A 22,545-nucleotide genomic window follows, 5' to 3' on the forward strand; every position below is an offset into this window, starting at 1 on the left:
GGAGCCCGGAGCCCTAGCCTACATCTCTGTCCCCGAGAGTACCCAGGTTCCCTGTCACTTTCACAACTCTTGGAATTTGGAGGAAGGGGCAGTGCCTGGAACTGAAGCCTGAGGGGCAGGTGATCCAACAGAATCATAGACTGTGTAGGCGTCCCGGGGTCAGGTCCTTCATCCCACAAGGAGGCTGAGTTCTCAGAGACAGAGGGACTAAACAGGATAAGAAGGTCCCATGGGGACCCAGACATTGGCTCTGGCTCCCAGATAGACTCCATCCACCCTGCTTCCATGGATTCAGTAGGTGAGCCCATGGGTGTGAATGGGGACACTTTGGGTCAGCCATCTCCAGCTGATGGGTGTAAAGGAACTTTCTGGCCCTAGATATAGTAGTGGTAGAACCTCACAGGAAATGTGACTGTGTCCGGCCTTGGCAGGGTCAGCCAAGCTTTTCCTGCCCCTCCCCCACCTTCCCCTCCCTTGCTGGTCCCCAGGCTTAATCCAGCTTAGTGAACACATCCCTTAGGGCACTGCCCAGCTCAGCATTCCAGGGCAGCAGGGCCAGGCTGTCTCTCTACGCTGTGGCCAGGATGAGGCCTGCAGAAGGCCAGCGGCAGCAGAGAAGACCCGGGGAGTTGAGGGTGGATACCAGGTAGGTGTGTTGGGGCTGGCGGAGGGGGAAGATGGACATCTGAAGTCCACAGCCAACCAGGGCAGCCCGGCTGTGACCAGGAGCCCTACTGGTGCAATAGCAACAGCCCTTGGTCCACTTTGGTCCACCTTGGTCCACCTAGGTGAGCTCCTTGATTTAGTGTGGGACGGAATCAACTGTGACACTCGGGGATCTGCATGTTCTCATTCTAACCACATGTGGTTCAAATGAGGCCCAGCTGTCTGTGGGGTATCCAACTTCCTGTCTCCCTGTCCTTCTGCACCCATGGGCCCTGTGGTAACTTCAAGGAAGACAGAGATCACATATAGCTAGGGTATGTCCAAGCAATCTGATGCCTTGTTGAGGCAGCCCCTCTCTCTGAGGTCAGGGCTGGGACCTGCCGCTTAAAGAAGGTTACTCCCAACATCCTTGTTAATGAGCATCTCCCATAGGCTCCATTCCACCCTTAAAAGACCACATGGTCTGTGCCATCAAGAGGCTTGGGGACAGCAATAAAGATCCAGCTTCACAGCATAAGCTAGCAGCAGTTCCTGTACCCTGGAAATCACATAGGTGACATACACAGGGACTCAGACCCCAGCCCTGCACACACCTCCCTATGGCTGCAGACAAGCCCATGTTTTCCCCCTGGCTTGTGCATGCTAGAAAAATGGCTCCCTCAGTGCTTTGTGAGCATGCCCTGTCCATCTCTAAGTTGAGGAAGGCCTACCAGGTCAGGAACTGGTGGGAATAAACCGGTGGGAGTTGATGGCAGGCAGAAAGGCTGTGTGAAGAGGCACATGGGGACTGGATAGAGTGCAGCCCAGGAGATGGCTGGGGAGGATGCCTGCTTTTGTTTTCTAGGAAGCCCACACCACATGGCCTGTGATGTGAGCTTATGAGATTTATTGCCATGACCTTGAGCTACCATATGATGCTTGTCCTGTGCCTCCTTCCTGGGTCTGGTTTGAAATCTCGTGAGTTATGTGAAAGAGAACAAATACTGCTCCATGTTGATGCTCATTGATGTGACTCAGGAGCTCTAGAGAGTGGTAGAGAGTGAGGGAACGGACATTGCAGAGCAAGGGTGGGGCAGAGGCCTTCTGCAGAGCTGCCAGGATACCCATACACTAGGAAGAGCCTGGAAAATGGTGGTTGTGTATGTGTGTGTGTGTCTGTGTGTGTCTGTGTGTGTCTCTGTGTGTGTGTGCGTGTCTGTGTGTGTGTCTGTGTGTATATGTGTGTTTCTGTGTGTGTGTGTGTGTCTGTGTATATATGTGTGTTTCTGTGTGTCTGTGTGTGCGTCTGTGTGTGTGTGTGTATGTGTGTGTCTGTGTGTGTCTCTGTGTGTGTGTCTCTGTGTGTGTGTCTGTGTGTGTGTCTCTGTGTGCGTGTGTGTGTGTCTCTGTGTGTGCATCTCTGTGTGTGTGTGTGTCTGTGTGTGTGTGTCTCTGTGTGCGTGTGTGTGTGTCTCTGTGTGTGCATCTCTGTGTGTGTGTGTGTCTGTGTGTGTCTGTCTGTGTGTGCGTCTGTGTGTGTGTGTGTGTGTGTGTGTGTGTGTCTGGGGGGGGCTGGCATGTATTCTACAACACTCACTGCCATCTAGGAATCCCATGGGAAGAGTGTTAGTATAGATGGAAATAAACTCAGTACATGAGACTACACAGAAGCCAGCAGCTGGCCTTAGCAGGAGCGAGGTGATTTCCTGGGCTGAGCTGGAGGGAAGGTTTGAGAAGCCCAGGGATTGAGGGCATGAGCACTAGGTGCTTGGGCAGATGCAGCTGGTGGCCTACAAGGTCATATCTAGAGAGTGCAGCCTCAGTGTCCCTCCTGACAGCCCTTTGAAATGGCACTGCATTGCTCCCATGTCCCATGGATGGTGTGCGACACGCAGGACGCCCAGTGGACTGGTGGCTTAGTGCATCGAGGGTGGGGAAGCAGCACTTGGAAAGTGACAACTGAGAACACTCAGGCTTGTGGGGCCCAGGAGCCATGCCCTCTGCTGGGTTAAAGGTGCCAGGAAAGGGCAAGCCTGGTGGTCCCTACCTCAGGCCACCCTCTCCAGGGGTAGCTGAGAGCAGAGCTGATGAGCCAACCCTGCTGCATAAGGGTATAGTAGAACCACCCATGGATGTAAAAAGAATCTGGTTAGCATAGCAGGCCACAGACTTGAACAAACTTATAAGCAGTATGATGGATTGTTTGTCAATTGACACAAGCTAGATTCAGCCGAGAAGAAAGTCTCAATGGCTATGCCAGGTTGGCCTGAGGACACGTCTGTGGGGGATTGTCTTGAGTTAGTTGATATGGGGAGATCCCAGCCCAGTGTGGGCAGCACCATTCTCTAGGCAAGGATTCCTGAACTGTAAGAGCCAAGTAAGCAAGCAGCGGTACATGCACTTTTTTTTTTTTTTGTGAGCCAGTGCATTTTATTGAGGTAGTTACAGGAATGTGGGTTAAATGGTTATTTACAGGAGCAGAAATGATTCAAAGATAGTTACATCATCAAAAGTCCACACCAGCATGGGTGACAGCTCACGAAAGCTGGTGTACACTGCATAACCTGTAGGCAGCTCAACAGGTAGACCTGTCCTTTCCAGGCAGTTTGGCTGATCTCTGTCTCTTCCAGACAGCTAAACTTATCTGAAGAGTGTCTCTCGCAGTCCTCACTGCTTATATATGCTTGGGAAGGAAGAGCCTAGTGAATCTGCTCAGTTTCAGGGACTTCCTGAGTCCTTTGAGTTGTTTACTTCCTGAGCTTAAGGAGAGTCTCTCTAGGTTGGAATGTTTTTTCTACCCCCTTATGAACATCCTGTGTCTTAATGAGCTTCCTTCCAAGATGAAAGGTTTTATCTCAGAGGAAACTGCCCTCTTCAGGTTGCGGTTGGTGTCACACTGTATTGCAAGGGTGGGCTTGCAGTCACAACTCCATGTTAGTCTCCACATTCCAAGAAGGAAGGAACTATGTACATGCACTTACTTCTTTCTGCTCTAACTGTGGATGTATAACCAGCTTCTTGAAGGACCCACCACTGTGACTTCTCTGCCAGGATAAATCATAACCTGGAGTTGTAAGCCAGATAAACCCCCTTTGGGGGCGCAGGGTGTGGGGAGCATTTTGTCACAGCACCAGAAATGAAGCCAGAACAAAAAGTGTTAATGGCGGAGCATAGTGGCCCACACCTGTCATCCCAGTACACATAGGAAGCAGAGACGAGATGATTGTGAGCTCTGGATCATCCTGGGCTATGTATCTAAGTTCCCGGCCAGTCTCAGCTACATAGTGAGACTGTCTCAAAACACACACCCCACCCCACCCCACCCCACCCCACCCCACCCCACCCCACCCCTGTGCTTAAAAAAAAAAAAAGTAAAGAAAAGGCAGAATTACGTGATAGGGATGATAAGTAACTTGGTGGAAAGTTCCAATCTTAGACATACTCCCTTTCTCTATGGGTATCTGTCACTGCAGAGTGAACCTAGGGCCTCCAGCACTAAGCTATAGTCTCAGCCCTATAATTTTCTACTTTTTATTTTGAGACAGAATCTCACTAAGTCACCCAGCTGGCCCTGAACTCACTCTACAGCTCAGGCTGGCCTTGAACTTAACCATCCTGCCTCCGCCTCCTGTGTGGATGGAGTTACAGGCCTGCGCCACCATGCCCAGCCAGTCTTGGTTCTTTTCAAACAAGGCTTGTTAGCCTCTGAGCTAGGAAGTGTGTGGCTTACTGTCCTTCTTGACCAGAGCCAGGGAATGCTGGAAAGACTAAGGCTGCCTTGGATCCCACCAGGGACCTTGCACCCAGTAAGGATGTTCCAGCAGACAGCTGAGGTCCTAGCCGTGATGAGCAATAGGGAAAGACAGTAACTGGAGGTCGGGCATGCTCCAGATGGAACCCGGCTGAGGCCACAGTCTACGGCTTACACGGAGGTTGATCCTTCCCAGGCCTGCAAGGACTTCCTGGAACTAGCGGAGATTCACAGCCGGAGATGGCAGAAGGCTCTGAATTATGAGCAGGAGCAGCGCGCCCACCTGGAGGAAACCATCGAGCAGCTGGCCAAGCAGCACAACAGCCTTGAGAGAGCCGTCTGTAACACCCCCGGCGGGCCGGCGGACCCCAGCAAGAGCCTCAGTGAAGGTGCGCGGGAAAGCGAGGCTGGCGAGGCTGGCGGGTGGGCGGGCGCTGCTCTAGGGGCCCTCTCAGGCCCATGAACCTGTCCTTAAAGTGACCTCGTGTCATACGAGCTTGTCCTGAAGAGTACAGACTGTGGGCTGTGGTGCTCTATGCCCCATGCCTGCCACCAACTAGCAACGGCCCCCACCCACCATCTCCCAAATGTTCAGTGAGCCCAGCTGCTCTCTCTCTGGGGCAGGATTGCCCGTGTGTCAGGTGGCTGCCTACCTATAACATCAGGCTAGGGGGCTGCCTACCTATAACATCAGGCTAGGGGGCTGCCTACCTATAACATCAGGCTAGGGGGCTGCCTACCTATAACATCAGGCTAGGGGGCTGCCTACCTATAACATCAGGCTAAGGGGCTGCCTACCTATAACATCAGGCTAGGGGGCATCACAGCTGCCCTGGGCAGGAAAGCTGGGCTGCAGGCAGGCTAGGCAAACATGGACAGATCAGGAAGGTTCTGGAAGGCAGTGTCTGAGCAGTGGTGAGTTGGGAGGAAAATGCCCTATCCCAGCAAAGCAAGTAGATTGGTCACAGTGCAGGGTGATGGGGTCGGGGGTGTCTGAAGCAGGACAGGTAAAGCCAGTGGGGTAGAGGGGACGGGGTCAGGAAGAGGCTGTAAACAGAGCGGCTCTGCGTGTCTAGGAAGCTTCCTGACCTCCAAAGGAGAGAACAGTGAAGAAGATGAAGATACTGAGTACTTCGATGCCATGGAGGACTCTGCATCTTTCATCACTGTAATCACCGAGTCCAAGGAAGACAGGTAGGATGCACCGTGAGCAGAGATGGCCGCTCTAGCCCAGGGGCTCTCCTCCTCCCGGGGGCAGTGTCTCCGGCTGGTTCTTGGGCTACACCTGGCTTTTTGACCAGCTGTACGCTTGGGGTAGTCTCAGGTCAATCTCAGGCAAGATAGTATTGCTTATGTTCTATTCTTCCTTTCATTAAAAAAAAAAAATACCTGAACGGTTTGCACCTGGAGGTTAGCAGGGGTACTGGCTAGATCACTTCCAGCCGGGAGGGAGAAAAGTGGGGAAGGAAAGATCCAGCAAACCCCAGCTCTGAGAACAGCGTCATCGTTTGGGAACAGACAAGATGCCCAGTCTTGTTTTCTATTGACAAGCCTGTTTCATAAAACTGCTCATTTGGGCTTTTTCTAGATTCACTGGTTGACATAGAGTAGTGACCGGTGAGGGAGTCAGACTCTCGGGTGCAGAGGGAAGGCCCACGGTGTGGCTAGCCCTGACAAACAGGTGCAGAAGGAAAATGGGAAGCAGATAGGCTAGACAGGAGCTGTGCTCAAGGGGCTCAGGTTGTGACAAGTCCCAGCCATTCTTTCTTCGGTTGCTGAGGGCTCCGTGGACCAGCATGCTCCATCCTTGTCCCGATGTCTCCTGGGGAAAGGGCTGTCCAACCACCAGTGTGTTTTCAGCTCAGAAACTCTATTTCCCCGGAACACTAAATTTAGAGAGAGAAAGAAAAAAGTGAGATATGGTGGCACACCCCTTTAATCCCAGCACTCTGGAGGCAGAGGCAGGCAGATCTCTATGAGCTCAAGGGCAGCCTGGTCTACATTGTGAGCTCCAGGCTAGCCAGGGCTACATAACAAGTTCCTGTCTTAAAAAGGTAAAGAGCATATCTCAGTATCTCATTTTAACCCAAGGCTAGCATAGTTTGGCCATCTCAACTCCCGTCCACCTACCACCAACAGCATCAACTCTTATGATTTCTGCAACCAGGGTCATCCTGCTCTCATCACCCTGAGGGGTCTGGGCTCCCTACGATCCCCTGGTCTTCCTGCCTGTCTCCTGAGGCCCTAGCCCTAGCTCAGCCTGGCTGACCGCACTGCCCGCCAATAGGCTCCTAGAGCCTGGGCCCTCAGCCTTGGTGTCCCTGCTGCTGACAGTCTATCCCACAAGTGTCAGGAGGGCAGGGGTACATCAGACCCAGCACTTGAGGACCCCCAGTGTGGGAAGCAGATAAAGACACACTTTATATCTGTGGGACAAAGGGGCCCATGGGGCTTCTACCAGGCTCTTCCAGACACGGCACTTACCAGTTGCCCTCTTCTTGGTCTTGGGTACAAGGGGGCAGCGAGTACTAATGAATGGAACTTCATTGCTGTGAGCAACCATGGTGGGTAGGGCCTCTCCAGCTGACTGCCTGGGTCCCTCAGCCAGACATGGTCCCTTGGGTAAAGATGCCTCTGGGCCACCCTCATACCTCAGCGCTGTCTAGATAGAAGGTAGGCAGGGTTAGAGATGGGTATCAGAATTATGTCCTTAACTTGCTTCTCCTTCCTTTCCTGCAGAAAAGCCGAGGGTGGAACTGGGTCAACCTCTGTGGACTGGACCCCAGCAGATAATGTACGTGAGGTGGGAGTACACAGAAGCCAAGAGGTGGCCAGGTGCTTCAGTGTCAGGGTTGGGGAGGTGTCAGCACTACGAGCTTAGGACCACCTTTGGGTGCCAGACCTGCCTCCCATGTGGCAGGCAGAGGTGGCCTCTGCCCTGATCTCCAGGCAGTGTAGCAGTGTATGGCTTTTCCCTCGGTTCTTGGAGGGTCAGGAGCAAGTGCATGGACTTGGGGGGGGGGGTCTGCTGATGGTATACCTGTTCTCCAGCAGGTGCTAGATGGTGCCTCCTTTGTGCCCAAGGATTCATGCAAAGTTAAACGGCGGGCCCGCATCCCCGATAAGCCCAACTACAGCCTTAACCTCTGGAGCATCATGAAGAACTGCATCGGCCGAGAGCTCTCCCGGATCCCCATGCCGGTAGGCACCTCTGGGCAGGAATCACGGGGGCTCCTGGGATGTGGCACATGAGACTCTGGGGTGTTGTTTTCTTCATGATACCTGAGGGGTTGATTCTTTGTGTTCCTTAGATGATCCCACAGAGAACAGGGACCTTCAGACTGCGAAGGAAGGAGCCAAGACAGAGAGCTCTGTGTGATTATAGCTGGGAGACCCCAGGAAGACCCATAGCATCCCCACTGTCCTCACATGGTAGATGGGGGTGGCAGAGATAAGCAGGCTTTGGGGGTGAAGAGGTAGTCCTTCTTGCCAGAGGCTGCCCCTGGTGCACTCTTGGCACATGGAGACTCAGCAAGGTCATAGAGCCATCCAAGGGCATCTGGGGTCCCTGTGCACTAGGCCGCAGCATCATCTCCACCTCGGAAGAGCTGGGGACTGGCTAGCCAGTTTTACTGTGTGACACATGAGTCCTTTCATATCTGTGGTCTCTGTGTCAACACTGCCCAGCTGAACCACAGCACACATGTGCATGCACACACACACACGCACGCACGCACACACGCACACACACGTGCACTATGAATCTGGAGGGTAGAGTAGGACAATGTTATCAGGAAAGGCTTCCCTTCTAGGGGAGCCTAACCCTGACTTGTCTGAGGCTAATGGAGCCAATTCCTACCCATCCTGCACAGCATAAGAGCTCTTGACACAACACCCAGTTTGTGGTTCCAAACAAGGAGGATCTGCATCCTCCATCTGTGGAGCCCTGACCCACTGTTTCTGGCTTTGAGCCTGATGGGCCAGCTATGATCACATGGTGGCCTGCTGCCATGGCTTTTGTGGAGTAGACATCCTCATGAGAGAAGAGGGACAGTGCCCATCATCAGGGTGGCACCAAGTGGCATGTCAGCAAGTGACACGTGCTGAGGGGAAATCGAAGGCAGGACGTGCTGGACATGGAACCTTACCGTGAAGGTGCCACCAGAGCAGGGATGTCCCTCAGTGTTTGAGAAAGGCGGGGGGGGGGGGCTCTGACGGCCACCTCCCTGCCACACCCACAGGTGAACTTCAATGAGCCCTTGTCCATGCTCCAGCGACTTACCGAGGACCTGGAGTACCACCACCTACTGGACAAGGCGGTGCACTGCACTAGCTCGGTGGAGCAGATGTGCCTGGTAGCCGCCTTCTCTGTCTCCTCCTACTCCACCACGGTGCACCGCATCGCCAAGCCCTTCAACCCTATGCTGGGGGAGACCTTCGAGTTGGACCGTCTGGAGGACATGGGCCTGCGCTCCCTCTGTGAGCAGGTAAGGCCTGGCCTGGGACCCAAAGAGAGCCTTTAGTTCATGTCTAACTGGGCAGCTGGCCCCTCCTGGCAAGGTCAGGTCCAGAGTCTCCTAGATACAGGGAGGGGCGAGGGAGGAGAGCGTGGTGTGACAGAGCCGGGTCTGGTGCTGGGAGGGAGCCAGGGAACGGGACCAAAGCAGAGGGTCCTCTGGAGGGGTCTCTGGGGAGTCCAGGCTAGAGCACAGGTCGGCACTGAGCTGAAAAGTGACAGGCTGCAGCCTGGGACACGCTCATTGGGAGGGACACTTCCCTGGTCAGTTGTCCCCTGTACCACTTCTCCGTGAAGATAAGTCAGCTCTACACATGATGCTGAACCAGGGCCCCCTCGTCCGCAGGGCCAGTGCGGCTGCGCCACTCTGGCTCCACGATCGGCCTGAGTGGCTGCCAGTTTAGAGACACCCCAGGGCCCGGCAAGGACCTGTGAGGTGACCTCAGTAACCAGTTTAGAGACACCCCAGGGCCCGGCAAGGACCTGTGAGGTGACCTCAGTAACCAGTTTAGAGACACCCCAGGGCCCGGCAAGGACCTGTGAGGTGACCTCAGTAACCAGTTTAGAGACACCCCAGGGCCCGGCAAGGACCTGTGAGGTGACCTCAGTAACCAGTTTAGAGACAGACACCCCGGGACCCTGTAAGGACTTGTGAGGCGACCTCAGTAACCAGTTTAGAGACAGACACCCCGGGACCCTGTAAGGACCTGTGAGGCGACCTCAGTAACCAGTTTAGAGACACCCCAGGGCCCGGCAAGGACCTGTGAGGCGACCTCGTAACCAGTTTAGAGACAGACACCCCAGGGCCCGGCAAGGACCTGTGAGGCAACCCCAGTAACCAGCACAGGATTCAGTAGCTGAGTTTGAAACAGGAACCAGAAAATGTGCCAACACTTTAGATGTGGGGTTTGGGCCTCTCAAAGTCCTTGGCTTGGGCCCCACATTTCTTCGTTCAGCCAGTGGTGAGTGCCCTGGAGGTGTCAGACATGGTCAGACACAGAGAGCCCAGCCGGGACAGGACGACACAGGGCCCTTGTCACAGGTGGTACTTTCTTCTGGCTGTTTCAGCAGAGCGGTCAGGAAAGCAGTCTAGAAAGGAGGAGGGCCGATGGGAAAGAGAGAAGGGTGGGTAGGGAGCAGCCGGGCAGGCATCTGTACCACTCTGCCTTGCTCTGCTCGGGAGATCTGGGAGAGTGTGAATGAGGCTGGGAAATGAAATGCTGGCTGCACTTTGAAAGGAAAAGACAGCGTTTGCTGAGGGCAGCCATGAAGAGCATGAGGAAGCGGGGCAGGGGAGAGTCCATTGCCTGAGTGTGAGCAGCGGGGACGAAGAGGGGTCCTGAGACTGAAGTGGAAATGTCACCGGCACCAGGACCTCCACCTGGGCTCAGTCCCTGCACTTGCTCACAAGGCTTGCTCTAGTTGAATGTGTAAACCCCCATCACGGGGAACGGCGGCGCTCGTGGACAGCTGCACCTCCATCACTGAGTGCAGCAGACAGGCTGTGTCTGTACTTCCAATCCTCAGGAGGCATAAAGTACCGTTGGTGGAAACAGAAACAATAACCATGGGGGAGCATTGGGCTCACTGAGTCCCTGAGTGGAATTTAGGGACAGAGATAGACCTGGAGACTGTGAGGCACCCTGGAGAGCAAGGAGGCTGGGCCCGACAGAGCCTGGCAGTTGTGGAATTGGGAGGGGGCCCCATGAAGAGTCGACGGCACTGCCACTCTATGTAGGGACAGAGCCAGCAGACAGGTACCCTGGGGGTGGGGTAGCAGTCAGGGGTGTTCTGTGGTACTGGGGGCCCTGGTGTAGAGGGCACACAAGGCCCATGGCAGGACACAGATGTGACTCCCACTCTGAAGTCAGACCCAATTCTTTCCCCCAGTTAATATGGTTCTGCCAGTCTGTCCCCAACCTGTGTAGCTGTTTGGGGCCAGCCTGAACTATGTGCCCCTGCCAAATACATGGCATCTCAGTTACTCTTCTATTGCTGTGATAAAACACCGTGAAGAGAAAGTTTAACTTGGCATACAGTTACAGATTAGAGTTTGTACAGTAGAGGGCTAGAGCTTACGGTGCTGGAGTAAGGGCAGGGAGACAGGTGACCAGAGCAGCAGCCGAGAGCTTACATCTTGATCCACAGCATGGGTCAGAGAGAGAGAGCTAACCAGCGATGGCATGGCCTCTTTCAACCTCAAAGTCCACCCCCAGTGACACACCTCCTTGAATAAGGCCTCACTTCCTAATCCTTCCCAAACAGTTCCAAGCATTCAAACACATGAGCCTGTGGGGGTCATTCTCCTTCAGATTGCCACACCTAGGAAGGGTTAAATGAGGCGGGCACAGAAACCTCAGTAATGCAACACCTTCTACTTCCTGGACACAAACTCTGCTTCCCCTGCCCCACTGTTTCCCAAGAGCCAGGTAGGGCTTCTCACTCATGCCACACTCCATGGGCTGGGCGAGCCCAGGATGGACACGGACAGGCTGCTCTTCCGCTAGGGATACTGTGCTCCCTGGGGACCTGCCTTGGATCAGGGTCATAAGAGGAACAGTGGCCTGGGCCCACTCCTGGGATACATAGGATGGAGCCAGGCATCCTGAACATAGGGTAGGCTGTCCTTCCCTGGCTGGGCCTGTGTCTAGCTATGCTCACATCCACTGGTCTGGTCCAGGTGAGTCACCACCCCCCATCTGCTGCCCACCACGTGTTCTCTAAGCATGGCTGGAGCCTCTGGCAGGAAATCACCATCGCCAGCAAGTTCCGGGGGAAATACATCTCCATCATGCCACTCGGTGAGCTTGGGCTCTGGGTTCCCAGGATGGGAAGACGGTCAGGTTCAGAGGGAGGGCTTTGCATTTCTAAAGGCCAGGTGTGGCCCCCAGGGGAGGCTGCACTGCCCACATCCACTGCCCACCCATCTCCTAACCTATACCCCATCCCCTCCAAAGCATCACAGATATTCCTGTGTTCTTGACCCTGGGCCTGTGGGTGGTCTGGCCCGAGACCACTGAGGGACCCATGACCTCTGACCTATCTGGCCTCCAGGTGCCATCCACCTAGAATTCCAGGCCAGTGGCAATCACTACGTGTGGAGGAAGAGTACCTCGACTGTGCACAACATCATCGTGGGCAAGCTCTGGATTGACCAGGTCAGGGGGGTGCTTGGGGAGGTGGGGTCTATGGCTTAGGGACTGGTCACTGACCACCACCTGCTCTCTCTAGTCAGGGGACATTGAGATTGTGAACCATAAGACCAAGGACCGGTGCCAGCTGAAGTTCGTGCCCTACAGCTACTTCTCCAAGGAAGCAGCCCGAAAGGTAACTAGGACCACAGCCTGGAACCCCAGTGGGCCCAGAGCAGAGTGGGTGCTTATGTGTCCTGCCATTGTTCGCAGGTGACCGGAGTGGTGAGTGATGGCCTTGGCAAGGCCCACTATGTGCTGTCAGGCTCCTGGGACGAGCAGATGGAGTACTCGAAGATCGTGCACAGCAGCCCCAGCTCTGATGGAAAGCAAAAAACCGTGTACCAGACGCTGCCCGCCAAGCCGCTATGGAGGAAATACCCACTGCCGTGAGTCAGGCCAGAGCGCCAGCTCTGGGGGAATGGGGACCAAGAGAGGCAGAGAAAAGAGGGCAAGGAGGAGACAGGCAGAGGGCCACGCCTGGCCCACCTGGCAGGGAGCATAGGGGTCTGGGGAATTGAGTCTAGCAGAGAGCAGGGCCAGGAGGCCAACATCCCGGTACAGAAAGGGCTGCCCGGCGGGACGTGGCATAAAGATCTCCAGTGGCAGCAAATGCTGTGTAGACACTTTGAACAGAGTGACAGGGTAGAATCCTTCCCTGCAATGCCACAAGAAGTAAAAACAAGTTCAACAACAACTCACAGGAAACTGGGTGGGAAACGTACGGTGAAAACAAAAGAGAAAATTCTGCAAAGGAAAAATAACTGAAACTGAGAATCCACAGCAAGGTTGGGTAGAGCAAATGTGGCCTTGGGATACAGGTCGGAAGAAACATGTTGTGGCATAAATACAAAAGCTGAGAGCCAGGCACTGAGAAACACCTGCAACTCAGAAGGTGGAGACGGAAGGGATGCAAGTGTGGACCAGCCTGAGCTGTGTCGTGAGCCAGCCTGAGCTGTGTCGTGAGAGCCAGCCTGAGCTGTGTGGTGAGCCGGCCTGAGCTGTGTGGTGAGCCAGCCTGAGCTGTGTCGTGAGCCAGCCTGAGCTGTGTCGTGAGAGCCAGCCTGAGCTGTGTGGTGAGCCGGCCTGAGCTGTGTGGTGAGCCGGCCTGAGCTGTGTGGTGAGCCGGCCTGAGCTGTGTAGTGAGGACCTGTATCAAGAAGCCAAAAGAGAGAGCTGAAGTGGGAAGGCCTACTCCTTGGTCACCCTGAGGGAGTTCCAGGGTACCTCATGAAAGCATGTGCAGAATTCACCCCCAGACTCCCTGGACAGTCCTCAGCCGCCATATCTAGCGTGCTCCTAGCCCAGAGTCCCTGGAGACAGGTGCTGCTGGAGAGAGAATACCAGAGGACTTTCCCTGTCTATTAAAGCAGTAGTTTGGTTTTTTTCCCTTCAGGTCACTCTTTAGCCCAGGTTGGCCTGGGACTTGCTATGTAGCTCAAGCCTCAAATTTGTAATCCTCCTGCCTCAACCTCCCAAGTGCTTAGATTTCAATCATGTACCACTATGCCTAGCCCCAAGCAGCCAGATTCTTAGGAAGATATTACTTGTTGATATCCTGCACCCCAACAGCAATATTGTCCTCAGCAATAACGGGAACCTAAAGACAGCCAGATGGCATCTTGCAAGTGCTGACAGATCGCATTACCACTGACCGAAAGAGGAGGGGATACCGCCATCCCTCACCAACCACCACACTAACACGTTTTTCCTGGACTCACAGGAGCCAAGTAAGGAAGCAATAAAAATGGGAAGGTGGCAGAATAGGTAACTAACCTAAACCATTTTTCTGAAGATGCAGACACAGCTCAGTGGCAAAGCACCAGTGTGCTTAGCATATACAAGCCTTCGTTCAGTCCCAGCACAGGGGACAAGTTCCCAGATTAGAAGTAAAGAGATGCAGACTGTGGGTCAAAAGAACCTATAGAATGGTCAAGGTAAGAGATAAAGAGCATGTCCATCTAGAATATGCTGCAGTCAAAATGGCCTAAAGCAGGAGGATCACCAGTTCAAGGCTAGCCTGGGCTACAAATCCTGCCTCAGGAAAAAAAAGAAGTCAGTGTTTCAATTTATTTTAATTTTTTTCTTTTATTTTATAAATGGATGTGTCCTGCATGCATATCTGTGCACTACCTGCATGCAATGCCCTAAAAGGCCAGAAGAGGGCATCAGATCACTTGGGACTGGGGAGTTACAGGTGGTTGTGAACCGTCACGTGGGTGCTGAGGATTGAACTCAGGTCCTCTGGAAGAGCAGCCTGTGCTCTTACCCATTGAACTACAGCTCCAGCCCCTCAATTTATTTTAAACAATAAGGACCCCAGGACATTTTGAAGGCCAGAGAAAAGATGACCTGCCCTACTGAGTCTCGGGACTTTGAGGTTGTAGTGGAATAGAACAGCATGCCTGGAAAGGTCCTCATCAGTTTATGCATCTCTGAAACATGACAGAGGTACAGCAAGTCCTGCGGAAGGATGAGAGTGCTCAGTGAAAGAGTCTGGGACAGACAGAATTCATCCCACACGGAAAAGGACCACACACACACACCCGCCCCCCCCCCCACACCTGCATTATAACAAAAATCAACTCCAGAAAGCATTTCCCAGGGAGATCAAGTCTGCCTGACGGTTAAGCAGTAAGTAGCACTCTGAATGTGAAACTATAGGCAACTTGACCGTCTTTTAGCCCTTATGACAGTGTATCTTAACACTCACAGAGACGCCATGCTGATGCACTTAAGTCTACCAGAGTACTTTTGTTCATTAAGATGAACAAAAAGACCCTTACACCAGGTGTGGTGGTGCACACCTGCATTTTCAGCCCCTGGGAAGTAGGGACAAGATGATAGGAAGTCTACAGCCAACTCGCCACACAGTGAATTTGAGGCCAGCCTCAGCTACATAAGACCCTGCCTCAAAAAAAAGGAACATGAAGAAAAGGCCAATGGGAATACATCCACAGTACCTGTACTTGGCACAGGGTTACGGTCAAGAACAAAGACAGAGCTTTGTGGTGCAGCCTTTAATCCCAGCACTCAGGAAGCAGAGGAGCTCTGTGAGTTCAAGGCTAGCCTGGTCTACACAGTAAGTTCCTGGCCAGCTGGAGGTCCATAGTAAGACTATGTTAGTTTCTGTTCTGTTGCTGTGAAGAGACACCATGACACGTCTCTGAAGAGACGGTTTATAAAAGAAAGCATTTCACTGGGGCTGGCTTACAGTTCAGAAGTTTAGTCTGTTATTCTGCTGGCGAGCATGGCCGCAGGCATGGGGCTGGAGTGGTATTTGAGAGTTTACATCCTAATCTGCAGGCAGCAGCAAGCAGAAAAAGAGAGAGAGAGAAAGAGGGAAAGAGAGAGGGAGAGGGAGCTAGAGAGAATGGGCCTAGCCTAGGCTTTTAAAAGGTCAAAGCCTACCTCAGTATAGCGTCTCAGTACCCAACCCCTCACATGTGAATTCTCCAACATGACACTGTGAGTGGGAAATTCCACAGCAGACTTCTCTGGAGGGGTCACAGTGCAAGTACACTCACAACACTGTGTTAAACCACCCTTAGGCTGTGCTTATGATATAGCTGAAACACAAATGCATTTCCTGTTTAGACACAAGTCCCATTCCCCAAGATACCTCGTTCTGCCTACACAATACTTCAGACTCGCCGACATTTTGAAAAAGTGTGCAGTCTGAAATTTCATGAAGTGTTCCAGCCTAGGTATGAGATTGAAACAAGTTTTTAAAACTCCCAGCTAATCTACAAAAGATATGCTTAAATAAGAAAATAAAGGGGGGCTGGAGGGATGGCTCAGCAGTTAAGAGCACCAGCTGCTTCTCTAGAGGACCTGGTTAAATTCCCAGCCCTCACCTGGCAGCTTGTAGCTGCCTATAACTCCAGTTTCAGGGGACTCATAGACCAGGCATGCACATGGCAAAATTTCCACACACAAAATAAATCTTTTTTTATTTTGAAGAAAATAAAGATAGGAACAAAAGGGTGAAAAGATAGGTCCACACATTAACCAAGCAACACCCCCCCCCGCACCCCCCACCAGAGCGGGAGGGTGTCACAGCAAACTACAGCAAAAACCTAACAACAGAGATCACCAGGCGAGTGAATTTTCAATTTGAACAGACCTTGTATCTAACAACACAGCCTCAAGATACAGATAGCACAGGGTGATCGAAATAGAAAAGGAAAGGGACCGAGTTACAACCAGCGAGGGAAATTTTGATTTGCTGCTCTGAGTTATGGGAAGTAAAACAGTAGCAAGAGCATGGAGTCTAAGTCCGAACAACAGAAATCACTAGCCAGCCATAGAGCACTGTGTTGCCCAGCGGCGCAAACCCACGAGGGCCATCTGCAACCTGTCCAGAGGCTGGACCACAGGACACAGTTCAAAGTACTAAAAATGCACCATGGGAGTCCAGAGCAATTTCGTAGAGGAAAACAAAACAAACAAAACATGGCTATACGTTTAAGAACTACACTTCCAAATAATCCTAAGGCAGAAAAGCTGTGACGAAAGCCGGCAAGTACACCTTGATTACAAGAAGGTTGGTAAGTGCTGGGACTGCAGCTTTGAAATGCGGACCACACCAGAAAAACAGGGAATAAAAACAATGAAGTAAGCCTCCATCCTGAGGCCAACAAGCAGAAGAAGCAGCTCCAGCCAAGTAGGAAGGAATATGGTGCGTAATAAAGCAGAAAACTCTAGAGAGGGACAAAGTTTTCTCTCCAACCAATGAACACACAGGCGGCTCTGACCTGGATGTTGAAAATCGCCAAGGAACTACAACCGACATGGCTGTGCCTGGCGCTCAGAAAAACAGAATAGTAGGGGAAAACCTTACGCTGATAAATCAGACACCGATTTAAAAAAAAAATAAAATTTAGAAAGACAAATTTCCGGAGAAGTCCTGCATTGCAAAGCAGTTGCAGGTGGGTGAGAGCATGCCAGGTGAGGGCGATAGAGGGCGCGTCCGACCTAGCTGGTGGGCTTTGCAGGCTGGGCTCCTGAGGGGTGAGCAGGAGCCCGCCAGGGAAGGGTCCTCCCTGGTCGCTCACGCTACCGCGTCGCCGCTGCAGGGAGAACGCGGAGAACATGTACTATTTCTCGGAGCTGGCCCTGACCCTCAACGAGCAGGAGGACGGTGTGGCGCCCACCGACAGCCGCCTGCGGCCCGACCAGCGACTGATGGAGAAGGGGCGCTGGGACGAGGCCAACACCGAGAAGCAGCGGCTGGAGGAGAAGCAGCGCCTGTCCCGCCGGCGGCGGCTGGAGACGTGCGCAGCGAGCTGCGGGGGCGAGGATGGTGAGCCCAGAGCAGAGCATGGCGGGGGAGGGTGAGCCCCGGGGGGATGGGAGGGGTGGGGTGAGCGCGGGGGGGGGGGGTGGTGAGCCCCCGCCATGGCCAGGGCAGCAGGCAGCTCCCCTCACCCGCTGTGCCTGCCAAACAGAGAAGGAGTCAGACTGCTATACGCCGCTGTGGTTCGAGAAGAGGCTGGACCCGCTGACCGGGGAGATGGCCTGCATGTACAAGGGCGGCTACTGGGAGGCCAAGGAGAAGAAGGACTGGCACATGTGCCCCAACATCTTCTGAGCCACTCCTGCGGCAAATACAGGCGCCTGCACAGCCCTCGGCCTGTTCTTTAATACATGAGTTTAGTACTGAACCACACCTGTGCACACGGGCGCGCACACACACACACACACACACACACACACACACTTTTTCCTAAAGGGGGCTCCCACCTTAGAAGGGGTAAGGGCTGACCTGGGTTTTCTCCAGCCCCCAGGTCGCCAGCCCGTTATCGTTGACTTGGGCCCCATGGGCACCCTAGTTCCCGGTTACCACACCTCAGGCCGGCTGGCTGGGCCATGGGCTGCTCAGGTCACTAACCCCAACCCAGGGAGAAACTACCCCCTCCTAGGGAGCCTCTTTTGACTTTTTTAAGAAAAAAAAAAAAAAAACAGAAAAAAACAAAACAAAACAAAAAAACCTCCATTTCTTTCTAACGATGAGGTTTAGTAACTTTTTAGCACATCACTTAGAAGACCTGCTTTCCAAGTGTGTGTTCTTGCCACAAAACCGTCCTGGCAAGAAACGCTCTTCTAAAGACATAAGGAAGCCAGGCCCCTTTGAGTGGGGAGCACTTCTAACAGCAAGGTTTTGTATCTGTGCTGTCCAAGCTCCAGGAGTTCAAATGCACAGAGAAGGTGGTAAGCCCGCCTGACCTCCACGGGTGTGGGGGGTCCCTGGAGGGACGGCCCACAATGTGAGCAGGGAGGCAGTCGAAGGCTGCCCCCGAGTGGGCGGACAGCAGCAGCCCCTGCCAGGCCTTGGCCATGCTGGGACAGTGCCCCAGCCCCCAGAAGGCCGAGAAGGGCTGAAAGGCAGGGCCCGTAGGTGCTTCCTGCCAAGAACCAGGCCCCCAAATCAGCAATAAGGAACAAACCCTTCACTTAGCCTGGGCTGGTGACCCAGGCTCCAGACACCTGGCCTCTCGCCTTGTCCTTAGGCATCAGGGGTGCCTCATCTCAGCACTCCTGACATCTTTATTTGCCTAATTTATATATATGATATATAAATATATATAAAATAGCTATTTTGCTTAAATTTCTATGATATGTGAAAGTGAAAAATGATGAAGACAGGGTGTGCCTGTCTGAGTTTGGCTCCTGTTGGCTGTGCCCCGCCCTCTCCTTGTACCCCTTCCAGTGGCCCCTGCCAACCTTGGAAATGAAACGTGTGACCCTCAGACCCTCTGACTCTAACCTGTCCCTTCAGTTTGGTCTGGAAAGTTAATTGCAGGGCCTTTCTTTCTACTCCAGGGCTGGTTTTTTTATTAAAAAAGAAAAAAAAATGAAAACAAGTGTGAAATGCCTTATAATGCTACTCTAGAGAGGGTGTGGGGGAGGGGAAGGCAGGGGAGGAGGGGGAGGGGGAAGGGCATCAGTCTCCTCAGAGCTGGAATGTGCCTCTTCCCAGCAGGCTGAGCAAGCACCTTCTGATGGTAATAAAAGCCTCCGTTCTGGAGTTTTCCACAGCCCTGTCCCAGAATCTGTCTGTGGCTAGATGAAGTGTGGCTAATGATGGTGACAGCCATGTGAGGATGTGGGTGAGGGATGAGGCATGGGGCTCTAGTCTGCTCAATTCCTAAGCTGCAAAGAGGTGAGTCTGGAGGGGGAGGTGGAAGACCTGATGGGCTACGTCTCAATTGACTGAGGGAACACCAACTGACCAGAAGAGAGGCAACCCTGTATCACCATAGCCATGGCGCAGCACTGGACCCAGATCCGCCCCACAAGTCATGCAGAAGCCACCAGCAGTACCTCCTATTGTTCATTCCTAGAAATGCCTAGGTAGAGGCACCCTGGCCATGGACCCCACAGCCCTCCATAAAGGTTGGTGAGTTCCATGCTGCCTAGCAACTGTGGCCTAGGCAACATTATTGCCCTGCTGCCAAGCAACTCATCACTAGCTTCTGAGCCATGGGCCAAAGACGCTTCCAGTGAGGGAAGTAGTGGGGCTGGGCACCACAGACACCAGAGCCAGGGCTCCCCATCTGCACCGCAGGCTCCAGTTGGGCCCCATAAAGAGCCTTTCCAGCCTCACTCCATCCCTGGGGAGGTGGTCACTGTGAGCAAGAGAAGCAACCCTGGATGGACCTGACTCAGAGGCAAGGGAGGGGACAAGCCACACTGGGCACAGAGAGGACAAAGGCCTGTACACTATAAGCCCAGAGGGATGCAAAGAGCCAGAATGGACCGGAAGAACTCTGAACAGGGAGGAATAGCAACAGAACATTCTAGAAAGACTAACCTATGCTCTGGTTCCCTGTATCAAAGCCCCTCTGAGTAGGAAATGTATTTTTAAGGAAAAAGCAGGGCTGCCATGGATAGCTGAGTTGGTCGGGTCTCCACAGCGGGCAGATTCATCCTCCCATTCAAAACCTGAAATCACTGGACCACACAAATCCTTCCTGGGGTAGTAAAGTAAATGAAGGAGTCTAGGGGTGGGGGTGGGCTCAGTAGATAAAGTACTTGCCGTGCAAGCAGAAGGATCAGAGTTGGGTCCCCAGAACTCATGAAGCCCAGGCAAATATGGCAGCCGCCTGCAATTCTAGCACTGAGGCAACAGAGATGGGAGCTGGGGCAGCCGGGAGCAAGCCGGCTAGCTAGACTAGCTGATTGGTGAGCTTGGGTTCACGTGAAGCACTGCTCAACAAAGGGGAGTGTGCTTGAGGACATGCAACGTGCAAGTGGGGCCTCTACAGGTATGCACACACATGTGCACGTACACCTTCATTACATACTGCACACACAGAGTACAGTAATGTTGAATTGGCTGGGTGAGATGACAGGCTAAATCAGCAAAGAAGTCAGAACAAAAGCAACAAAAAATGTGCTTACACCATAGAGACGAAGGAAGTGTCTCAGTGGTCCACAGAGTGGAAGGATGTTGGGAAGACGGTGTGCAGAGAAGTCAAGCAATTGCAGATGTACAGCAAGCCAGCAAGGGGAGACGGAAGTGCCCCCCTCCAGAAGCACTTAGTGTGACACACTGTGGGGTGCCAGTGGACACTGGCATGAAGACATAGTAAACTGAGTGGGGTGCAGACATGGCAGCAAAGTCTCTGCAGCAGTGTGGGCACAGCCATGATAGTAGGGAGAAGGTCCAAGAGTGTGGCAGGTGACTCAGAACAGCTACGCAGGCCACCAAAGTGGCGGTCAGGCTGCCACTTCTAAAAGACACAGGCATTCACACTCTATACCCTTCCAATTGCTCCTTTTCATTCCTGCCTCTTTTCTGTTTTCCTCTCACTAAGAACACAGGCTGGCCTGGGTGTGGTGACCTCTGTGGCCTCCCGAGAGCGGGGATGTCGTTCATCATGTGATCGAATACCTTTATACCTCTCTGTTCAGCCAACTTTTAGCCAAGGCTTCCCCCTCCCCCACTTTGCCCCAACCATTTCCTCTTTGCACGGTTCCCTCCCCCACCTTTCCTTCAACGGAGTACCAGCCACCAGTCTCTCCCTGAGTTTGGTTTTTCCTTTCCACTCAAACCCAAAGTCACTAATAGTTATTACACTCCCATCAGGGACCCTTGCTTCCTCAGTGGTTGGTGCTCACGGGGGACTGCCTGTGACTGCACTTTCACCACAGGCTCACGTCTTTAATAAGGACTTTTTCCAGATAAGAGTCTAATAGCAGGTGTGTACTGCATGCCAGAACAACCCATTCAACACAAATACTCTCTGAAAGAATAAAAGTGATTTTAAAAATAAACATTAAAAAAAAAAGATGAACTCAACCAATGACTGAACTCAAAATATTCAAGTCAGGCAGTGATGGCACATGCCTTTAATCCTAGCACTCAGGAGGCAGAAACAGGCAGATCTCTGAGTTCGAGGCCAGCCTGGTCTACAGAGTGAGTTCCAGGACAGCCAGGGCTACACAGAGAAACTGTCTTGAAAAACAAACAAACAAACAAAAAGAAAGTCCCAATGCAAAACCACAAGTAACATGAATGAAAACTAAGGCAACATCACTTCCCCCAAATTACTAGTCATCCTACAGCAGTGACCTCCTCCAAGGGCGAATTAGATGAAATCCCAGACAAAGAATTCAAAAGACTGATTGCATGCTCAAAGAAATCAAAGATAAAAATAAACTCCTTAGTGAGTTCCAGGAGAGCACAAACAACTGCATGAAATAAGAAAGCCAGCCAGGCGGTGGTGGCACATGCCTTTAATCCCAGCACTCGGGAGGCAGAGGCAAGAGGAGCTCTGTGAGTTCGAGGCCAGCCTGGTCTACCGAGTGAGTTCCAGGAAAAGCATCAAAGCTATGCAGAGAAACCCTGTCTCAAAAAAACAAACAAACAAAAAACAACAAAAAAAAAAAAAAGCCAATACAAGATCTGAAAGAGGAATTTAAGAAATGCAAATAATGAACAAAAACTGAAATCCTAGAAATGAAAAAGTATAAAGCTCGGCGGGAAGTCTCACCAACAGAATGGATCCAAAGAAAGGACAGAGTATCTGATTTTGAAGACAAAGAAGAGGACTTGGAACATCTCAGCACGAACAAAGACAATGAGGAACATGCAGCACTTTGAAAGACATACTGGCAAGACTTCTAAAGGCATGGGAAACATTTTCAATAAAATCATGAGAAACTTCCCAAAATTAGGAAAAAAGATTGTAATTCATACAATAAGAGACATTCAGAACATCCAACAGACAGGACCAGAAAAGAGTGCTCATCACAGAGTAAACTACTCAGTGTATGGAAGAAAGAAAACATATCAAAAGTGTGATAAAGAAGCCCCTGACCACTGGCCTTTCCTGGGGAGGTGTGAACAAGCCTCTCACTCCAGGAGCACTGATGACAGACCAAGTAATGATTCTATCCAAAGTCCATCTTAGTGACTCAAATGAACTCGTTAG

The 22,545-nt window shown here is 52.5% G+C and overlaps 1 protein-coding gene and 1 long non-coding RNA gene across 3 annotated transcripts in view; one reads left to right on the plus strand and one right to left on the minus strand.

The window, feature by feature from the left end:
• Positions 1 to 17,732, plus strand: part of Osbp2 (oxysterol binding protein 2) — a 163,635-nt gene extending 145,903 nt beyond the window's left edge. Inside the window, exons 4-14 of one of the 2 annotated variants that reach the window (XM_059275610.1) lie at positions 4,593 to 4,785; positions 5,473 to 5,590; positions 7,136 to 7,199; positions 7,451 to 7,597; positions 8,638 to 8,883; positions 11,593 to 11,713; positions 11,967 to 12,070; positions 12,144 to 12,239; positions 12,317 to 12,492; positions 17,182 to 17,408; positions 17,554 to 17,732. In XM_059275610.1, the coding sequence (XP_059131593.1) occupies positions 4,593 to 4,785; positions 5,473 to 5,590; positions 7,136 to 7,199; positions 7,451 to 7,597; positions 8,638 to 8,883; positions 11,593 to 11,713; positions 11,967 to 12,070; positions 12,144 to 12,239; positions 12,317 to 12,492; positions 17,182 to 17,408; positions 17,554 to 17,696 (1,635 nt within the window). In that variant the 3' untranslated portion in view covers positions 17,697 to 17,732. The remainder of the gene's footprint in view (positions 1 to 4,592; positions 4,786 to 5,472; positions 5,591 to 7,135; positions 7,200 to 7,450; positions 7,598 to 8,637; positions 8,884 to 11,592; positions 11,714 to 11,966; positions 12,071 to 12,143; positions 12,240 to 12,316; positions 12,493 to 17,181; positions 17,409 to 17,553) is intronic. The other variant, XM_059275611.1, reaches the window with a different exon arrangement.
• Positions 5,930 to 19,515, minus strand: LOC131921015 (uncharacterized). Its single transcript, XR_009381821.1, has 3 exons — positions 19,430 to 19,515; positions 6,881 to 7,058; positions 5,930 to 6,266 (listed from the first exon to the last, which is right to left on the minus strand). It is a non-coding gene; the product is annotated as an uncharacterized LOC131921015 (long non-coding RNA).
• Between the last annotated feature and the right edge of the window lie 3,030 nt (positions 19,516 to 22,545).

The sequence above is a fragment of the Peromyscus eremicus genome, chromosome 10, assembly GCF_949786415.1.
Source record: "Peromyscus eremicus chromosome 10, PerEre_H2_v1, whole genome shotgun sequence".
Taxonomy (NCBI): Eukaryota; Metazoa; Chordata; class Mammalia; order Rodentia; family Cricetidae; genus Peromyscus; species Peromyscus eremicus.